This window comes from Conger conger, chromosome 8 (assembly GCF_963514075.1).
Source record: "Conger conger chromosome 8, fConCon1.1, whole genome shotgun sequence".
NCBI lineage: Eukaryota > Metazoa > Chordata > Actinopteri > Anguilliformes > Congridae > Conger > Conger conger.
In genome coordinates this window covers 45,941,830-45,962,818 of record NC_083767.1, presented here as the reverse complement: position 1 = coordinate 45,962,818, position 20,989 = coordinate 45,941,830, and the positions used below count along the sequence as shown (strand labels likewise).

The 20,989-nt window shown below is 45.4% G+C and overlaps 1 protein-coding gene across 5 annotated transcripts in view; it reads right to left on the bottom strand.

The window, feature by feature from the left end:
* The window catches only part of LOC133134706 (ankyrin repeat and sterile alpha motif domain-containing protein 1B-like), a 183,405-nt gene that overhangs the window by 76,448 nt on the left and 85,968 nt on the right, over positions 1 to 20,989 (bottom strand). For all 5 annotated transcript variants that reach the window (XM_061251012.1, XM_061251013.1, XM_061251015.1 and 2 more), the window contains 3 exons: positions 20,657 to 20,788; positions 9,766 to 9,919; positions 1,433 to 1,569 (listed from right to left, as the gene is read on the bottom strand). In XM_061251012.1, coding sequence (XP_061106996.1) covers positions 1,433 to 1,569; positions 9,766 to 9,919; positions 20,657 to 20,788 — 423 coding nt within the window. The remainder of the gene's footprint in view (positions 1 to 1,432; positions 1,570 to 9,765; positions 9,920 to 20,656; positions 20,789 to 20,989) is intronic.

Below are 20,989 nucleotides of genomic sequence, written 5' to 3'. Positions count from 1 at the left end.
AGAGCCAGCAGCTGCCCACATCTCTTATCAGCATGCTATCAGAAAGCAGTCATCATGGAGTATACCTCTGAATTTCACACTTCTTTTCTTCAAACATTTTTTCTTAATTCATACAGCTATTCATTGAAGGTGTGTGTGTGTGTGTGTTTGTGTGTGTGTGTTTTTGTGTGTGTGTGTGTGGGGGGGGTTACTTCACTCTTTCTTAGCTTCTTCGTAGTCCTGGGTTTCAATGCACAGTGCTCAAAAAAGTAAGATATACAGGCAGCTTTCTGAAGTCTGAAAACGTCTACATTAATAAAATCACTGTTCTTGGTTTTCGACATTTAAATTGAATACATAACAGACCCCAGACTGTATACAGATTTCCTGAGTATGCTCATTCTCGTGTTATACTACACTTTACTATATGCATCAATGACAAAGGCACTACTTGGCATTCTCCCAGAAACAGTTTTAGCTGCTGACGAGTTGTGCCTCAACTGTCACATTATTCCATTGTGAGTCATGTGTGATTTAAGGAATTTTTGAGCAGAATTGAGATATACTGTACCTGTCATGTACCTTACGCACAGTGATGTATAATCAGCCACAGTGACTACTGTACATGAATAGTAAATATAAAATGATAAAATGCATAAATATACTTAAAAGTAAATATGGTTTTAAGTGTTCATAAAAAAAGAGATCTACTTTTAAAGAATGTGCAAGTAAAAATAGTACTGTGGCTTTTTATTTGCTCTGTCGGTATTTTTCATTTGTCGTTTATGGATAAAATGTATTTGGACAAAATAAATATCTTACACTTGTGTGAACATACTGTAGCATCTGTAGTGTATGTGGTATGATCCTTGATGTAAATATATCATTTTGAGAAGTGATAATTTGCCAGAGATTTGTGAAGTTGTGCCAAACAACCAATTAGTTTTAGTTTTTCGTGAGATTTTGCTTTGTGAAATAATGTGTAAACAGTTCAGGAAGAGTGTACGTGCCTTTGAAAGATTAAACTGCAACTCTGACTCACAAAGAACGCTGAGATGGGATTCAGCAAAATGAATCAGTAAAATGATTCAGTACAGGGAAACCTAGATCAACTTGCTAATACGCAATTTGTAATTCCTCTCTCCTTTCATGACTAATCTAATGATTATGAATACATCCAAAGCTGAGTTTTGGAGAAAGAAACACACAAACGACACTGTGAAAACGAATCAGTATCAGCACCCTCAAGCTTGAATGTACTGTGTCTCCATTTCAATTGGACCATGGTTCAGTTAACCATTGAACAGTGCCACTTATCCATGAGAGTCTAGAGTGTCTAATTAGGGTGATTATCATACAGCATGAAATATGCCGTTAATTGTACGTAGTATGTGTATGTACAGAAGCGTGTGTGTGTGTGTGCGTGCGCGTGTGTGTGTTCACGCAGACTCACCTGTGGGCGGATCACTTTCTCGATGTTCTTGAGCGCGGTGTCGGGGGAGGGGGGTGAGCAGTCGGGAGTGGGGCCCGTGGAGTGGTTCCCATGGTTACCAAGCTTGGGCTCTGCGATGGTCACATGGGGGGAATGGTCTGAAATTGATTAGTTATAAAATAATGTGTGAGGGCTGAAGGTCGTCGCCATGGCCACTGGCATTTCAAACAGTAATAATATCCACATTCCAATTTGGAGCAATAATGAATTTAAAAATACACCCCTGGCTAAAACAAGAGAAATTAAATTAATATCTAAAAATGATTGTAAAAATTCATTTTTCACATTGTTATAGCATAAAATATTTATTTCTTGTGTATACATGCCTGAAAACAATTGGCTCAAGGAAGCAACTTTGCTCAAGTAACTTCCTGTGGGAAAGGTGCTTCAACGGGCCAATATATTACTGTCGGCAAGATACAAGACCTTCACTAGTAAACAGCCGTTCTTCTGGGAAGAATGCCAGTGTGAGAGGGTCAAGTACAGAAACACAGGCCTTATCTGCTATCATCCTGTAATGCCACCAGTGCCACAAGGTTAATTTTCTCAGAAACAACTTCCTTGGAGGAATACATGACCCCACACAGCAATTAATGCCATTTGACACAGAACCGGCAGGTGAGGGGTACTGTGAATTAACCCACAGTATCATCATTTAATCTCTTCCCACTCCAGACAGATCTTAACCGTGTGTCTGTGCGTGTGTTATAATCATCAGGTCACTGATATTGGTGGTGAATGCTTAACTTACTCCCTTTCTTACAGCCTAGTGAGGCCCTTCCGTGCACACACATGCATTTCTATGGTCACCACAGCTGTACATCACCACGGCAACACATGCAGGTACCAGGTGTGCGTGTCAGACTCGTTCGTCTTTCTCCCACACACTTCTACGTATGTGTGCCGTGTCATTTGTTCTTTCAGAACTTCTCATGGCAACTCTTAATAAAGAAAACTGTATATCCCACAGATCTACCACCCGAGAGGAGCTGTGTTGTTTGGGACAGAGGGGGAAGCCATTACTTCAAGACCTTGGCGAGGACATGTCTCAAAAAACAGTGTGATCAAAGCCTTTTCTGAGAAATCTTGGACAGATTTAATCAGCGACAGCCGTGTAAGAAATCCATAAGTTGTGGTTTCTTCAATCTTTTTTTTCCCATAATGCCATAAAGCCAGTTGGGCTGGAGTAGTAGATGTGTGATTAAAGTGATGAGATGAGGGGTGGATGGGGAGAGGCCACGGGACTGTACTGCTGCATGCCCCTGTCCAGGTCCCACACACACGCACATGCACACAGCACACACACACAGCACACTCGCACATACACACAGCACACACATACACACAGCACACATACACGCAGCACACACGCACACACACACAGCACACACACACACGCAGCACACACGCACACACACACAGCAGACACACACATGCAGCACACTCACACACACACAGCAGACACACACATGCAGCACACTCACACATACACACAGCACACACACGCACAGCACACTCACACACACACACACACACAGCACACACACACGCAGCATACACACACACACACGCACGCACGCAGCACACATACGCACGCACGCACGTGCATATGAACACTACTTGTAATAATACAATCTCCTTAATTTTGATTCTAATAAAGGTGTCTGTAATAATTGACCCTCTAATATATCATCATACTGTATAGCTGGAGAAATTCAGCTCATGCAGATACAGCATACCCACTACAGAGAAAAGGAGCAAATAAGCAAATAACCCAGACTATGCTACAAAATAAAAACATCAATGCACTGATGTCATAATTGTAAAAAGATAGCAAAACACAGGGGAAATTCATTAATTTGCATAGCAATAGCAACATCAATATTACTAGTGAAAGCCCGTTCTTTGTAAAGATACTGTGATGGCATGTATGCCATCTGCCCAATACAGGTGGACAGGGAATACCCCACACATTACATTACATTTGGCAGATGCTTTTATCCAAAGCCATGTACAATACATGCCAGCCCAGCTCTGAGAGTTTGGCACTTTTCATGGATTGCAGCAGAAATAAATACAATGACCACAGTCTCACTGCTTATAAAAATAACTTCAGCAAGTTGTTGTTGTCATGTAAACGCAGAACTGTTTTTTATTTTATTCTTTTTTGTCATTTTCTTCATCGTCATCTTCTTCTAATTCAGTTACATCGCAATAGAAATGTCTTTAATATTAAAAAAGCCATGTTAGCCAAGTTTTTTACACTTTTTCTATCACATTTACATCACATATTTACAGGTGTATACAGTAGATAGTCTTTGCTTTCTGTAAACTAGCATCATTTTAACATTGAGTAGCATTTTGTTGGGATACTATGTACAAAGATTACACACTTTAGATACAATATGTTAAGGGATGGCATAAATGCATACCAAATATATATAAGCTTGAACAGCAAGGCATGTTCATTCATAATGGGAATGGTCTACAGCATACATGTTAAATGGTACAATGGTTGTGGCTTGCTAATACGTATGTCCTACGAAGAAAAACAGATTGATGACTTGTGAATGTATGGAAGAGACATCTTGTGTAAAGAGATGCACAGAGTCAGTGAGTTATGCGGGACCGGTGCAGACGTGCTCATAGTACAGGAATGCTGGGATAAAAACCCTTCCCCAGCGGACTAATTTCCCATGTGTGCGATCTGTTCCTGAACCAGAGGGAAAGGTGTTAGGAGCAACAAGGATCCGGGCGTGCTCAATCTAATTCCTATATAACATCAGAGGGTAAAGTAGTAATCAATCACACATAGGAATGCTGCCTAACTCAGAGAAACACTCCTTCAGGGTCTATACCCAGTTTTCACATCCATCTTCTCCCCGTGACGAATGAGACACCTCCACATGCTCACACCAAATTTACACACCAAATGGCTTTTGTTTGCATAATAAAACAACTACTGCGGACATGTACAGGCTAGTATAAGCGCAACTACAGGGAATTTTATGTGTGCACCAAATGGCGACTTTTCCAGACTGTTAATTTCCCTAAATAAATCTCTTCTCATTAGCATACAAGTAGTCACATAAACCTGGGTTTTATCCTGTGTTAACATATTTACTGAGAGAACACCTCTGTTGTTTCCTGCATGTGAATGCTTGCACTTGAATCCAATACAAGACTGCAGTCAAATTTCCTTCATGTCATTTTACCAAAATATAGCTTAACAACAACTTGCTCTCACAAATTAAGTGTTCATTTCTTAAAAATGATTGGAATTATTTTGATATCACCAAACCTGTGTAAATCCTTGACCCCTCTCTCTCTCTCTTGCTCTCTGTCTCTCCCTCTCTGCCCTCAATAACTCCAATCTCCACATCATTGTCAAACAAAAACTGCACACTGAAAGCCAACAGACACGCGAACCAGCACACAGCGTGTATCAATCTCCCAGTCACGTCTGTCAGTGTGAATTACAGCATGCCCATGTGAGCTCCGTCTCAACGCAGAGAAATGTATTAGCAAACTTTAAGTGAAACCATTAAAGCACATGGGAAATCATGTAGAGAATTACAGTGCGGCGCAGCGGTTTCTGAGATTAGAATCGCACCGGCACTAACACACACAGACACAGGGACCGAGAAGGGTCCCAATGCTGCTTTCAACCAAACCCCCATCCCTGAGGTCTCAGAAGGGCTTCTGTATGAGTGCACATTCACACAAATATTCAAGCACTCGTTCCTCTTTAATAATCCAATATTCACACAGCAAATTAAATAAGATGGGTGCCTGATCAGACTGACATCTGGGGGCACTTACCGAGAACCAGTGAACCTGATGGCAAAAATGGCTACTGTACAGCTACACCCTGATCGACGGAAAAACTAAAAAAAACAAATACAAATAGAGATATTCTGTAGATATTGTGGTCTTCCTAGTGAGAGCGCTTGATGGATGCTTGTGTGTGATTGAGTTTCTTGGCTGATGGAGTTATGATTCCTCTCAGAGGGCTCGGCCGGTATCATGGTGCCTCCGGCATGGGTCACTGCCTCAATCATATCGGAGGGGAGCAGAAGAACCCAACGATTGGAAGTGGAAAACAGCTTTACTAAGGAATCCGCTCAGTTTAAACTCTTGTTGGGAACATGATTTGAGCTGTAATAACATTAGAGGACCAAAGGGCAGTGGTTACAGCACACACAGGCCGGGAGAATCTCCTTTCCTCAGAAATCATCCAAAAAAATCCAAAAAGAGGTCTGTGTGTAAGTGCTGTCATGTGTCAGATTCCATAGCGTCTCCTTTAACTGACCACACTGTGCATGAGCCTTCTGAAGGCACTGTAAATTACTGCTTTCTGAAATGGGACAGGGCAAAACCCTGCACTATCATATGCTTGAGGTCACCTCTGGCCTGTATAATGGCAGCAAAGATTGTCAGCCTGGGGACTTGGTGCATCACAGAGCAAAAGATGTGGCCATACAGCCGCCATCTTCTAAGTGGCATGCTGCACATGAACGTGGCATTGATGTTAAGTGTGATGGATACTGCATCACACACAGATATAATATTTCTCCTATTAGACTTTCAAGACTTGGAGCCAAGACTTCAGAATCATAAATTGTCACTTTACAGGTAATAGATATTAATGAATTTATTTTTTCTACCATTCCAGTTTCCCTGTGGAACACTTCATGTAAATGAAATTCTCTGCTATATGAAATCCATTCCAATGGGAGCTCTTACTGGGCTTGCTTATATTACAGTATGTACGTGTCTCTTTCCAATTTCCATAGAAAAACACTATGTGCCATAAATGAGAAATTCACAATCATATTCATGCAAGGTAAATTTTACCCTGCTTGTAAGTGAAAAACACCAATAGTTGTTACACTCTTTCTTCTTTACAGGAAATTGGAGAAGTTTGTCTTGCAGAATGTTTTGTATTACGGACGATAACAACGGCAGTTGGTCCTGATTAAAATTCTCCTCTGCAGGAGGTAGACTTTGAGAGAATCTGGCCTATTTTTTTGCAGTAAAACTAAAACACTTTGTACTAATGCCCAAACAGTCTATGGGCCATGACTCCCATAATGAGGAGGCTCTGCCTTATAGTCATTTGGTTGTTTATCACGACAATTACCCAATTTCAGAAAGTGCCCATCTTGTATAAGAATGCCGATACAATGGTGCAGAACAAAATGTGCAGAAAATGCTGACACACATTCCTCCTTTTTAGCTGAAAGGATCCATGCTAGCTCAAACCATGTCAAGCTGGGAGCTGGTCCGAACTGGTCAACCTGGTAAACCATGTCAAACTGGGAGCTGGTCTGAACTAGTCAACCAGCTACCAGTTGTTTCAAAACCTAGCTTGAGCTGTTTTTTTCCAGCAGGGCTTTCAAAGATTTTACAGAACCTGTCAAAAACAGGGGTTAGCCCTGGCGACTTGGCCAAACTTCATCCACCCGATTTCCCAACCTAGCCACCTGGTCACTCTACAGCAAAGCTGAGCAGATACGTGGCTTCCTTGATGACGACATAGAAATGAGTTTAAGCATTTAAGCGACAACAGATTAAATAAATATTGCTGGAAAATCTTCCATGATTCCTGTGCATCGGCAAGCCCCGGCAGCTTGGCATGAATGTGACTCACTCAGGGAGAATACATAAGAGTGGGAGTTTGGTGATTAAACTGGGGAATAAAACCAGCTGCTGAGCATAAGGCACATCACAGCAGATAGCCCATCACAACTTCCAGATTGCTTTATCGCCGTCAAGGTCAATTAAAAAAAATTCATACACCGATTTCTTGATCTGCTGGCTGTACTGTGCTACCCTGGTAACAACTGCTCAGTGTAAAACTGAAATTGTCCCAAAATGGCCCATACTGCATAACAACCAGCTCAGTGGCAGATATTATGTAAGGCTTGTGCTGGTGATGCTGGTGACTCCAAATCATATTAACAGGCAGAGAGGACACAGTCCAGCACTGTCTTGGTCTCTCTTGCCTAACAATCTATTCACTGTCAGTGTGCTACTTCTCTTTCTCTCTGCCTCTCAGAGCCCTGTACACAGTGAAGAATAGGGGCTGTTAGCAGCACTGACAGATAAGAGCACACATATGTGGTAGTGAGGAATGTTCCAGAAGGTGATAAATCACACCCCTCTCAGTGGCTAGGTTTGTTTTGCTTGTCTGGTCACCGCCGGCTTTGAGCTCAAAGCCGTGGTCACTGCGTCAATCTTTTCTCTTTGAGGCTCTGAACATTCAGCTCTCCTCCCTCTCGCTCTCAATCTAACATTTTCTCCGACTCTCTCCACACTCTCTCTCCCTCCCTCTCTCGCTCCCTGGAGTTCACAGCGGCATTGGGGGTGGTGGTTTCAGAGAGCTCCCCGGTTTTGGGCATGGGGAACTGATGCATTCAACAGCAACCCTTTGTGAGCGGAGACGGGAACTCTCAGCTAATACTCTAAACCGAAGTAGAAACAAAGCAGATTCCAATTCCATGTGCTAGTCATCCATACACCTGTTTTTCTTGTGTCACTGCCAAAGAGAAGAGTGGACAATTCACAAATGACTGAACTGCCTGGTTGTATATAAACCGTCCAACTTCAGTAGATAAGAGAAATGTATACAAAATATACACACAATTTTTTGTGGCTGCAATTTAAATAACATTCATGAGACCAGATCAGAGGACAAAGATACTGCCCTTCTTTCCTTCGAATCCCCATGGTCCTCATCGGCTGGTACAGATATATGGGCAAGGTCAAGGGCGGGGACATCACACACAGCTTGTTATCAAAACATGGAAGTCAGCAGCCGTCTTTCAATGATAGTATGAGTTAATGGGGGTCATCCCTATGTTCCCACAGCCCTATGTTCCCACATTTCTAAGATTGAATTTTTTTTCAAAATTAAATGTTTATTATTGATCGTGTAAACTGAACTTTATATATTTAGATGTCAAAATAGTCCTCAAAGGACAGCACTTGCAGATGCCTGTTCCTGGCACATAAAAGGTTGAAAAGTACTGATGTAGAGCCCTTTCCAGTTTTAAGTGAACTGCATAAATAGTGTATTTTTTTTTTCTTATTTCGCTTGTTTGCTTGTTCATTAAAAACTTATAGATAATTGAACGTGTACTGTGTCTAAATTGCACAAACATACACTGGATTTCTTCAGGTCCCATGCAAGCAGCCTGCTGAGTGTGAAGTCAACTGAACTTAGAGCTGTGGGAACATAGAGCTGTGGGAACATAGACACGCTCCCAGTTAATGACAACAAGGAATTGTTTGGGTGGGACTATAGTGAAACACTGGCTATTATGTGTCTTGATTTTGGCTGGGCCAAGCTAGCTTGACTGTAGAAACATGGCTGATGATGAAGGCCATCCTCTACATACAGTAGAAACAGGACCTCCATGAGAAGACTGTGAGTACTCTGAATGAACTCAATCCATAAACAAACCATCAATTATCCGGCAGCTAACTAGGCTTGATCTGAACAATGATTCTGGCTCCACCATCCCTGGTTCAGCCCCTTCCTTTCCACATTCCATATCTTTCTGTCACTGCCTGTATCAACGCAGCGAATCACGATGAATCGCTCATGCACTCCAACACAGGAAGTACAAACGCAAACAGGAAATGAAGAGGGAGCAGGATATGGAGCTACAGGAAACACAGATATGCAGCGACTAGATTCAATCTGTCTATAATAAGCGGGCTGGAAGCTGGGGTAGCGCCAGCTGGCTGGGAGGCCGGACTCTGAAGTTTAATCCGAGAGACGGGGGAAGCGGTGATTAGCGCTGACGGACGGGGGCACGGTGCCAGCAGATGTGGGGCTGTCGCGGGTGGCCGGGCGGAAACGTTTCGGGGAGGTGAGGTAGAAAACCCGCCCTGACAGGTAACAGGGTGGCAGGCAGGGCACAGCGGACATGGTGGGCACAGCTCAGTGGGCAGCCAGCTGGGACAGAGGCTGCCATTACAAGCACACTCATACGCTCATGTAAGGACAAATGTGGACATACTGCGAGTGTGGCATGAGGGTTGTAAACAGATATGACATGGGGGAATATACCAATCTGTATTAGCCCATGTTGTCTATATCACTCTATGGTGAACACATTATACACTTATGCCTCAAAGAAGATCTTCACAAAAAGGTATTATGCTGATCAAATGTATCACACCTCAAATAGCTAAATACTACTTCTACTACTAATAATTTGCAGATACACACACATATACCCATGAGATGGATGTTAATTCTTGCTGATTCCTGTGTGACTCACCGTTCCTGGAGCAGGTAGAGGGGCGGTTTATGTCCAGCGAGCAGGGTTTGCGGGTGACGGCGGTGGCCACGAACTCGTAGGGGTTGTCCTCGTCCTCGGGAAGAAAGACGTCGAGCGACGGGGACGGGACGATCTCCGCGGCCCGCTTGGAGTCCTGAGGGACGGAATGAGAGAGGAAGACCTTCTGAGATGCCCTCACACACCATATATGGAGCTGGGCTTTTGTATCACCAATCCCGATTACTGAGCAGATCACATGATATCACGTTGGTTCTTTCATCTAGCACTGCACACTACTGATCATCCTCATATCTGGTTGTTTGTTTTCAGGAGGCATTGTGAGTTAGACTTCTCTTTACTACAGTCCTGAGGTAGAGGCGAACAGAACTTTTGCAGACACAGGCGGTTTGCGATCGTCAACGCAACATTAGAGAGGAGCTACTTGTGCCGTGTGATCAGGTGACACTTGCTCCTCGTTTCTTTCACTTAATCCTTGAGGGGACGTCTCCATCGTACAGAAACAGAGGAGCTCATTGGGCATTCAACCACAGGAGACAGAGGGCGCACAGAGACTCTGAGTGCCTGATATCACATGCTCATTAAAAGTGCTGAAGGAGAACCTGAGCACCCCAGATCACATGCTGATTTAAAAACCTGGCAACCACTCAGTCAGCAGTTAAAGTACACCAGCCACACCAAACAAGGAAAGGCACGGGTTCTACTGACTACAGTACATTACACTGGTGGGTGCTGCACTTGGATGCTAAAAAAAGTTCTACAGCAAAGCGCTTGGATGAGAGGCACTGTAGTTATGTAATATATCATAATGAGCATTTACATTAAAGACTGTTGTAGAAATGTGACTGAAGATTGGGACAATGGCCTATATGGCTATATGGTCACAAGGAAGAACAGAGACTATTCTTCCTCACAGTGCATTGTTCCATTCACTATCCTGACCTTTTAGCTGAGATGTTTCTATGGCTGTGTTGTGGCAGTAAAGACGTTTGACATTGTTCGTCATCAGAGGCGACACGGGGGCCATGGTCATTACTCCACTCCTGTGGTGCTGTCACATTAGATTCCTCTGGACTCCATCGACCCCCCCCCCCACCACACCACACCAGTTTGTGTGATTACACACACCAGCCATCTCTCCTCCTAACAAAGCCTCTCTGTGCCCCAGAGAATCCAAGGCACCCAGAGGATCTCATTGCACCCAACCCCAGAAGACCAGCGAGGAGGACCGTGCACCCAGAAAAATACAAAACAGTCCTACATACCAACATAAAACCGCGTTCCTCAAATGGAACGGTCCTACAGGTTTTCCACCCTCCCTTTACTTGGGAATCAGGTGTGCAGACAGTCTGCCCAATCAGTAGCACTAATTGTTCAGTGTATTACCTGGGAGGAAAGAAAACCAGGGCCGGATTTGGATTTGAGGGCCAGGGACTGATTGTCCCTGGCCCAGATTCGCCCACTTCCAAACATATGGTACATAAATACATATTTCAACCAGAAATAAATAGTCAGTGTACATGCTGAGCAACTCTCTCTCACACACAGGGAAATAAAGTCAACATTGATAGTGTTAATTACAGATAAAGTCAATAACTCTGCCGGTGTTAATTACACAGAGGGACAGTCAAAACCGCTGGTGTTAATTACACAGAGACCGAGACCATCATCACTATAAATTACTCATAGAAGGTGATAAAGGCCATGTACTAACAATTAATCTCACACAGACAGCAATCTCTGAACATAAATGACACGTGCTACGGATGGCCTACTCTCTGCTGGTGCTAAACTGTAACTTCAGATCAGAGAATGACTGATGAAAGCTTGTCAGGAGCCCGGAAACGCGAGGGCCCAGGATTCCCTGGTGTCACCGGATTGGAGAGAAGGATGGAGAGGAGGTATGATCAGCACTGTGGAGAGAATTATCTCAGCACGGAAAGACCTCTTTTCTCTCATTCCCTTTCTTATGTATCCATTTATCCTCTCCCTATCCATCTCATCGCTGCATCTCTTTCTCTCACTCTGTCTTTCTTCTGCGATGGCATGAGATCTGAGAGGAGTGAGGGAGGCTCTATGGATAAGACAGGCAGTGTGGAAGGAGGAATAGAGAGAGAGAGAGAGGGTGATGAATGGAGGGAAGCTGCTAGATAGCAGGGCTGGAGTCAATTCCATATCAATTCAGTCAATCCAGGTAATCGCTCAATTCATGAAATGAAAATGTTCTCTGAGGAATTTAACAATAACTGAACAGAATTTCAATTCATTTCCTGAATTTACAGAACTGAGTCACTTACAGTTACATATACTGTCAAACTTTTTTGTCAAGTATGTGTCAAATGGTACTTTTTCTGTATTACAGATAATTCCACTGCGTGTTTATACGTTAAGTTAAAGTATGAAGAGAACACGTCGGTTTGGAAAAAAAACATATTTCCTGTTCTGCGTGAGCTGAAATTTAGTAGGACTTTGGCACAAGTGAGAAATAGTGCTCTAAAGTCCACTAGCATCCAGAGTATTGCCTCTCTCTCTCTCCCACTGCCATCACTTACCCTACATCTGCACCACACAAAGCAGCAGACACAGCTGCTCAGACTCAGAACAGAGAAACAGACAGTTACAGTGCAGATCTGCGCATATAGAGAGTGCAGTGCCAGAGCAGGGCTCAGGCTGAAACTCCCATCAGCAGGAAATACTGTAAAGGACGGATACCTGACCTCTCAGACGCACTTTCCCGTCCTCGTTCCCAGACCTGAAAAGTACAAGACCCTACTGTTCTGTCTCACTGTTTCTCTCTCTCTCTCTCTCTCCCTCGCTCCCTCTCTCTCTCTGCAGATAGGACACAGAAGACGCTGTGTCTCCTCCACAGGATGACAACAAACAAACAGAGAGCAGAGCGCTCCTCCAGCCTGTAATTAGCAGGTCCCATGTAGCTCGGGCTGCAGCCCAAACAGGAAGCGCTGTGTTCCTGCCTGAAGTGTCATCCCAGTGCGTGAGGATCCCGGACCACGTGAGGCGGCGCTGCTCGGGACCCGCTCCCTGCGCCCTCCTCCCTGCCCCGGCCAGCCCTGTGAGATCCAGCCCAAACACGCAAACCAGAACCAGCCCCCAGGTCCCACTCTCTTCAGAGGGGTCCCACACTTACAGTGCAGCCCTCTCTATCTCTTTCTCTTTCGCGCTTTTGCTCATTCCCTCAGTCCCGCTCTCTGTTTCTTGCTCTCCACGTAGAAAGTTCTCACTGCACTGTATCTGACATGAAAGGAAGCCACGTGGAAGCTGGCATTTCCTCATAAAAAAACGATTAGAGGGCAGAGCGAGAGGGAGAAAGAGGGAGAGAGTGAGAACGAGAGAGAGATATTATGGGCGTTTTTTGGGTATGTGTTTGTTTGTGAGAGAGGGGTGACGGGGTGGAGGAAGACAGACACTCCTACAGAGAGGAGGAAAGAGGGAGAGAGTGAGAACGAGAGAGAGAGAGATTATGGGTGCATATGGGTGTGTGTTTGTGAGAGGGGTGACTGCAGTGGAGCAAGACAGAGGTACTCCTACAGAGAGGGGGAAAGAGGGAGAGAGAGATCAGAGATCAGAACAGCTGCAGGTGCAGCTACAGAGCAGGGCTTTCATTCAGGAGGAGAAGAGCCTCAATCACAGAGATGCATCTCTTCTGCACACAGACTCTCTCTCACAATCTCACACACAAACACACACACACACAGACTCTCGCTCACAGACTCACACACACACAAACACACAGGCAAACAACCCACCTATCCAAACCTGAATAACCTTTGCCACTTACATAGTGATGAAATGTACCTGGCCTTTAACAACAGAACTCAACAGTAATAATACAGAATGAAATAGTGCACCAAGGTCTCTAGATTTAACTTAACTGAGGTCACACTGACCAGCTTCATTAAACACAGCATGGAGCAGCAGCACTAATTTCGGCAGAGTGGCGTCAGCGTGCGTCGCTCTAAAAATGTACATACATTTATTTCTGTGGCTATCAAGAGGCGTCTCCATAGTAACCATTTGAGTCAGCATGGCTGAAAACCCCAAGAACTTCAAAAAAAGAAAGAAAAACACTTTAAAGCACCACCATCCTCCATGATAACATCACTGTGATTTCCACTAGTGTGCACCAATAAGCTTTATAATTCCTTTATCTTCAAAAGCATCGGATCGTTTCTCCAGCAGGGTTGCCAGATTAGTGGATTTTTTAAATGATCCCCACTGACTTGTGTGATTGAAAACCCACAGGTATTTGGCCCTACAATCCCCTCGATTGATCAGTAAGGAGACAGCACCGGTTACCTCAGAGCTCAGCCCCTCACCAATAACTGCTCTCTGTTTACCCGCCAAACAGGAGAACAGAGCTGCACTGAAGTTTAACTATCTTTTCATTGGCTGTGCCCTCTACCATCTTGCCTCGGATTCTTCGGCTGATCTCTGGGGGCTCTAGGCTCCGCCCGTTCTGACATGGAACAAAGCGAGGACTACGGTCTCGCAAACACACCTGTCTGACTGCTTTATGGGGGCCGTAAATCTGCGATGAAACCGCCTGCCCGTCTGAATTTTACTGTCGGAAAAGCGCAGGTGCCTGTGGACTGGAGCGAGGCGGTAAAAGACGCGCACGCTCATTGCAGTTTGATGAGATACTTATTCAACAGTGTCTGTGAAATGTGATTTACGCTAAGCAGAGCCCGCCTTTAACTCCAGCGGAGATGAAAAGAGTCGTATTTCACCACAATGAAATGATTCTGTTTGACTTGTGTTCAATCATGTCCCGTTTAGCCCAATATCAGCAGCTGGAAACTGTCCCACATATTAAGCAGGTGAGTTATCTGTATAATATGCTCATATAGCATGGAGACTCCATTCATTGCTATGCAGATGATATGCAGCATCTGTCGATGAATCGAGTGATTTAAACAAAGTACCTGCTCTCCATCAGTAACTCACTGATATAAAATACTGGGTGTATCGCAATTAACTCCAGTGACTGAAGACTGAAGCTTTGACACTATACCTATAGGAGCAATCTGATTTGGTCTACCAACAGCCGGACACCTTAATTCCACATGGTGAATATTAATGAAAGAACCATGGTGTAATTTGTGATACTGTATAAAACCTCTGACAAAACATATCAATAAGACACATTAGCTGTGTCACAGTGATTTAAGAAACACTAAAGAGATACAGAGAAAGGGATACATTCATTAACATCTTCAGGGCTGGACTGTGGCCTTGGCCACGTTGCACAAGAGTATTTGTAGTGTGTACAACACGGGTGTATTAGCTGTGAGACACTGTAGCAGGCACAGCCACACACGTGAATATTCCACACTGGTGTATTAGCTGTGAGACACTGTAGCAGGCACAGCCACACACGTGAATATTCCACACTGGTGTATTAGCTGTGAGACACTGTAACAGGCACAGCCACACACGTGAATATTCCACACTGGTGTATTAGCTGTGAGACACTGTAACAGGCACAGCCACACACGTGAATATTCCACACTGGTGTATTAGCTGTGAGACACTGTAGCAGGCACAGCCACACACGTGAATATTCCACACGGGTGTATTAGCTGTGAGACACTGTAGCAGGCACAGCCACACACGTGAATATTCCACACGGGTGTATTAGCTGTGAGACACTGTAACAGGCACAGCCACACGCATGAATACTCCATGTCTTTTTCATTGAAGGACTTCTTTCCACACTCCAGCTCCACAGCAAGGGGGAATGGGGACCAGCGTTCCCTACAGGACACAGTCTAAATTCTCTCCTTTAATGTTCTATTCCCGAAGCACTCCCAGGGAAAATCTGACCTTCTCCCGCCAGAGATCCACTCAGCTATTAATGAACCCCGCTTAGTAATTAATCACACGCGTCTCCTGGGTGCATTTCTCAGCCGCAGACGTATTAATCAATAATAATTACATGTAAAGTTAATTCTGGCAGATGGAAAAAAAAACAAAGCTTTCTCATTTTACTCACTCAGCTAATGGTTTAGCAAAAAAAATAAAAAAAATAAAAAGGTATAGAGTTGCCCAGTCTAGACATGAGCTCCCTCCCTCCCATTTGCAATGAAATGGTCTCCGCTACCTTTTATTTATTTCAATGAGAACCGTCAATGCATTTCTGAAATCCAAACGGAAGGGCCTACTGTAGTACCATGAATGCCCAGGAATTCACAAGGGCATAGCTGAACAATACAATGAAACATTCAACTGAATATCAAGTGTGATTGGATTAGAGGGACAATGTAGAAGAAACAAGGTCAGCCCGGAGACAATGACAGGAAGAGGCTCCATTCTTGCAGCCTCCTGCGTTTCTCCAAGGCCCACTGTCAGTTCTCCACATCACATACAGAACGAGGCAGGAATGGAGAATAACACAAACAGAGAGAGAGAAAGAGGAGAAGGGTACAACAAAGGGGGAGAGAACGACTTCCGAGACTTCGACACGCAGCGCGCGTCGTCCGTCCGTCGGCTGTGCGCAGGCCTCTGACGTGGCTGTTTTTCTCCAAGCCCCTGATTCGTCAGCGGGAAGTGGGCGGATATATCCCACGCCTTGCACTTTATGAATTCCGTGTCGCCTAGCAACCCAGTGAACCTATCACACTCTCTCTCTGTATATCTTTCTCTGCCTCACTCTCTCTCTCTCCGCAGAGTTCAGAAGTGAAGAAGTTCCAACTTTGTTTCTGGGGGAAAAAAAAGAACGGTTTGACGACAGGAAATCCCGGGCCCACGCGTCTCCACGCCCGCGGTATCGCCCACGGTTACCTCACGCCCTCGCGGAGAGAACGGGCTGCGGCTCTCATTCATAACCAGAGAGAGAGAGTGGGAGGATACAACTGTGGCAATGTTATTCTCCCACAATGCATCTGAGCGGAAGCCCACAGAACCAAATAAGCCTTCATATCCTCTGATTCTCCTCCAATTGCACGGCCCACGGGGCAGAGATTTTGTCTAGGATTGACTATTTAACATATTCCTGTGAGGGCAGATATTCATGAATAGCGTTACAATAACAGTGTGATAACACTATTACTGTGGTGGAGACACTGTGATAGCTCCTGATAACGCTGTAACAATGCCAATAACAGAGTACTCTAAAATGACATTACAGAGAACACATGGGGACTACATTGCGGTAATACTGATCTTGATGCTGCAGGTACATTGTGATAACACTACTCCTGGTTACTTGCACTGTACACTGTACACTGTGCCTGGTCAGTAGAGAGAAGCATTCTGAATCTTAGCCTCTGCGGCCGACGATCAGTGAGGAAACAAGCTTTACTCCATCCTTTACGCTGAGCTAAACGCCAATCCAATTCTGGAGAGAATGCAGTGTCAGCAAGTGCTGTTTTACTAGTGTGTGCCACAGGGAAATCTCCATTCTACCCCATTTTATATGTGGGTCTGGGGCGTGTACATGGTTTACGTGTGTGGATGTGTGTGTGTGTGTGCATGTACAAGTGTGTGTACGTGGGTGTGTGAGTGTGTGTGACTGTGTGTATGGGTGTGTGTGTGTGTGTACAGGCACATGTGAGTGTACATGTGTGTCTGCGTGTCTGTGTATGTATGTCTATGTGAGCATCTGAGCTCTCTCCCCCTCTCTCCAGCTATGATTCAGACTTGTTACCTCAGAGACAGGTAAGCCACTGAGCAAAGGTGTCTGATCGTATCCTAAAAGGGCCGGTGTGGGTGCATGTTTTTAATTTTAGCCCAGCACTAAGACACCTGACTCAAGTAGCTAATGACCGAATCTTAGGGCTGGGCTAAAAGAGATACCTGCACCCACACTGGCTCTTTGTGGATAAAATTGGACACCCCTGCCATCAGAGGAAGCCAGCAGCTCAGCACAATAGCAGAGCCGAAGCCCACAAGGTGGATAAGAAACACCCACACAATGTGTGCCATGTAAACATCTCTCTTTCCGCAGCTACAGCTCAGCCTTCAGCTCCTCAGTCCTCCAGCTCTGCAACAGCCACAGAGCCTGCAAGCCTCACCGCTGTTTACTGCGGGCTCGGCCTAAACACACAAACACACCCAAACCCCACTCTCTGTGGAGGGGCTGACTGACACCCTGACTGACAGGAGACTGTGGCCAAGGTCGCCACGGTGATCGCCACTGTTTCAGATCCGAGATTCTGTTGTGCTGAAACTCTGGCGGATTGGAGTGACAGACACAGAGAGAAAAGTGAGAGAGAGGGAGAGACAGAGAGAGAGAGGGGGGGAAGAGACAGAGAGAGAGGGAGGAAAGAGGCAGAGAGAGGGAAAAGAGAGAGAGGGGGAAAAAGGACTGATGAGATGGACCATGGCCCTCAAAGGAGTGTGATTGGCAGGTGTGGTGAGCAGGATTCTATTGGCTGTCGAGGATTCACCCTCAGAGTGGAGTCTAGTATCTCTCTGTTCCAGAATGGAGAATCATACCACACCCTGCATGTAGTTCTCTGTCACAAATAAAAAAGGAGCTTGCCTTCAAAAAAGGAGGTCCCCGTTAAAGAATTGGAGCTCCTCATCAAAAATTGGGGCTCCCTCTTAAGACTGGGACCAGTATGTCTCTGTTCCAGAATGGAGCATCTTACCACTCCCTACAGTTTCTGTTTCTGTCCCACACAAAAAGCTAACAGAAACGTATCCATTTTATTCTCCGCGACATGGAGAACTTTCACTGCTGGGAAATAAGCAGCGGTGGTGTCGGTCCTGTATTTTGGTGGAGCAGTGGAACTGGCTGCCACCAAGCGAGCAATCAGGCCCCAGTTAAAATAGCTCAGCCCGGGGAGAATAAATCAGTGGGTCCCCAGACTACCGGGAGGAGGCAATCAGGTGAAAATCTCCCTCTCGGGTGGGCGGTATCAGAGCAATCAGTCTGAAAAGACAGAGGCAGTCCGCTGGAGGCAATCTTTAAATCAACTTTCCATTCCAGACACACACAAATGCTAATAAGAAAAGCTCATTTTAATACTATTTAATAATATGCCCTGCACGGAGAATCACAATGTTTTCCAAAATATTGCATGCAAAATTATATTTGTGGTCCTGAGTAATAATACCTAATAAAAATAAAAGGTGGCAAAACGAATTATCAGTAAACAAATAAAGCTGCTGAAAACAGCTAGCAGGCAGCAGAAGACGTGCCCTAATTTTCATTTGTCCCCTGATTCAACCTCTAAACTTCCAATTTCAGCACTGAATCAGCGATTCAATTTCCTATTTCCTGCGACGGGAAGCTACAGATTCAGGACAGAAACAGGAAACTGAGATGCTGATTAATGGCTGAAACTGGGAGTTTAGAGGGACTTGACTTAGTGTACATAAACTCACTCAGCAGACAAAGGTGTCACAAATAACACAAAAAGTATTACTGCTAAAACCTGCCAGTGTCCTCCCGTGACTCAACCTCTTCAGGTTAGATTTGGAATAATAATGTGGCTATATGTATGATATTCTTACACTGACTGGTTTATGTATCGCTCATCTCTTCTGATCACCTGTTGAACTATTACTATGCACTGTATGTATGGTTTCCCTGGTTACGTTGCATACCACCTTTGGGTACAATTACTTTATAAGCAAATCTCTTCTTTTTCTATTCTTCAGATTATGATCATTTTTCGAAGCCAAGGAGTTTTAATCTGCCATTTCAGAGTCTCGGTGTTCCCGTCTCTATTCTCGTACCGTTTCCCGCTCCCACACTTGTAATCTGAAGCACAGATACAGACAGACTCCATGAGCAGGCAGATGAGGTAATAATGAATAAAATGTCAAGTGTCCAATTTGGGAAAGAAAGTCTGTATCTACATTAGCGGCAGCTCATTTCTCATGCGCGACTGAGCCACGGGCGGCTTTGTGTTACCGCGGCAGGGTGACAGCGCCAGGCCTCTCTCTGACAGGCACCCACAGAAACTTCTAGATCCGCCGCTCATTACCTTCCCCCCCCCGCTCCCATGGCAACCCGCGGGGACACGAAGGGCCCGCTCGGAACGCCAGCCCCGGGCGAGCCGGCAGCCGCGGATGTCACCGCGACAGTCCGCCAGGAGTAGGGCCGCGCCGCGCGGATCTCAATCACCTGAGCGCTCTTATTCTGAATCATCTGCTGATGCAATTTCTCAATGAAAACAAAATCCTGCGTCATTCGCTACGGCTGTAGTGCGAGGTTGCGTGTTGGCGAGATAATCCCGTCATTTAAGTCGGGATCAGAGTACTCACCAGCTTATCGCAACTCCTCGTAGACTCCCGACTATTTTATTAAATCATTAAAAATGGCTTAAGGCCAGAATGCAGCGTTGACTCCTTGCACCAGCTAAGGGAGGCACAAGTTATCAGAACAACCTGACATACAGTATGGAGGTTTAGTGTAGAGACAGTCTGGTAAAACTGAAGTTTAGTGTGCAGGTTCAGTACAGTGCAAGAGAATGCTTCAGGGTTATTGGTGAAATAGTATTGTGGTAATATTGTGTGTAATTATTAACCTTCATTTATATGGGGTTGGCTGACTGAGCGTGCATGCTCTTTAACAGCAGTCCACCAATGCCCCTAACCTGCGTGACTTTGGACAGTGTGAGGAAACCAGAGTACCCAGAGGAAGCCCACTGGCACAGGGGCAGGACAGGTAAGCTCCACACAGAGGGGCCCCAGCCGGTATTCAAGCCCAGGGCCCCTGTGACCAGCAGAGCGCGGGCGGGTACTGTACCTGAGACAGCCCAGGGCCCCTGTGACCAGCAGAGCGCGGGCGGGTACTGTACCTGAGACAGCCCAGGGCCCCTGTGACCAGCAGAGCACGGGCGGGTACTGTACCTGAGACAGCCCAGGGCCCCTGTGACCAGCAGAGCACGGGCGGGTACTGTACCTGAGACAGCCCAGGAAATCCCAGGTTACGGCAGCCATTACAGGGCGTGAGCGCCTCCCAGAATCCCGCGGGGCCACAGCTCTTCTCTCCTTCATCTTCCTCTGCGGCAGGGGCCAGGGGAGGGGAAGGGCGCTGGGGGCAGGAAGGGGGGTTAGAACAGTCATTACACTGTAATTACCCATAAACACCCAGTCAGCAGTTCATACCACCACAGTACATATCTCACAAGCCTATCAAGAGGAGCTGTGTTGTGTAGGACAGAGGGTGAAACTATTACTTCCAGGCCTGTGTATGAAACTTCAACCGCACAGGCGCAAGCACAATTTTGTCGAA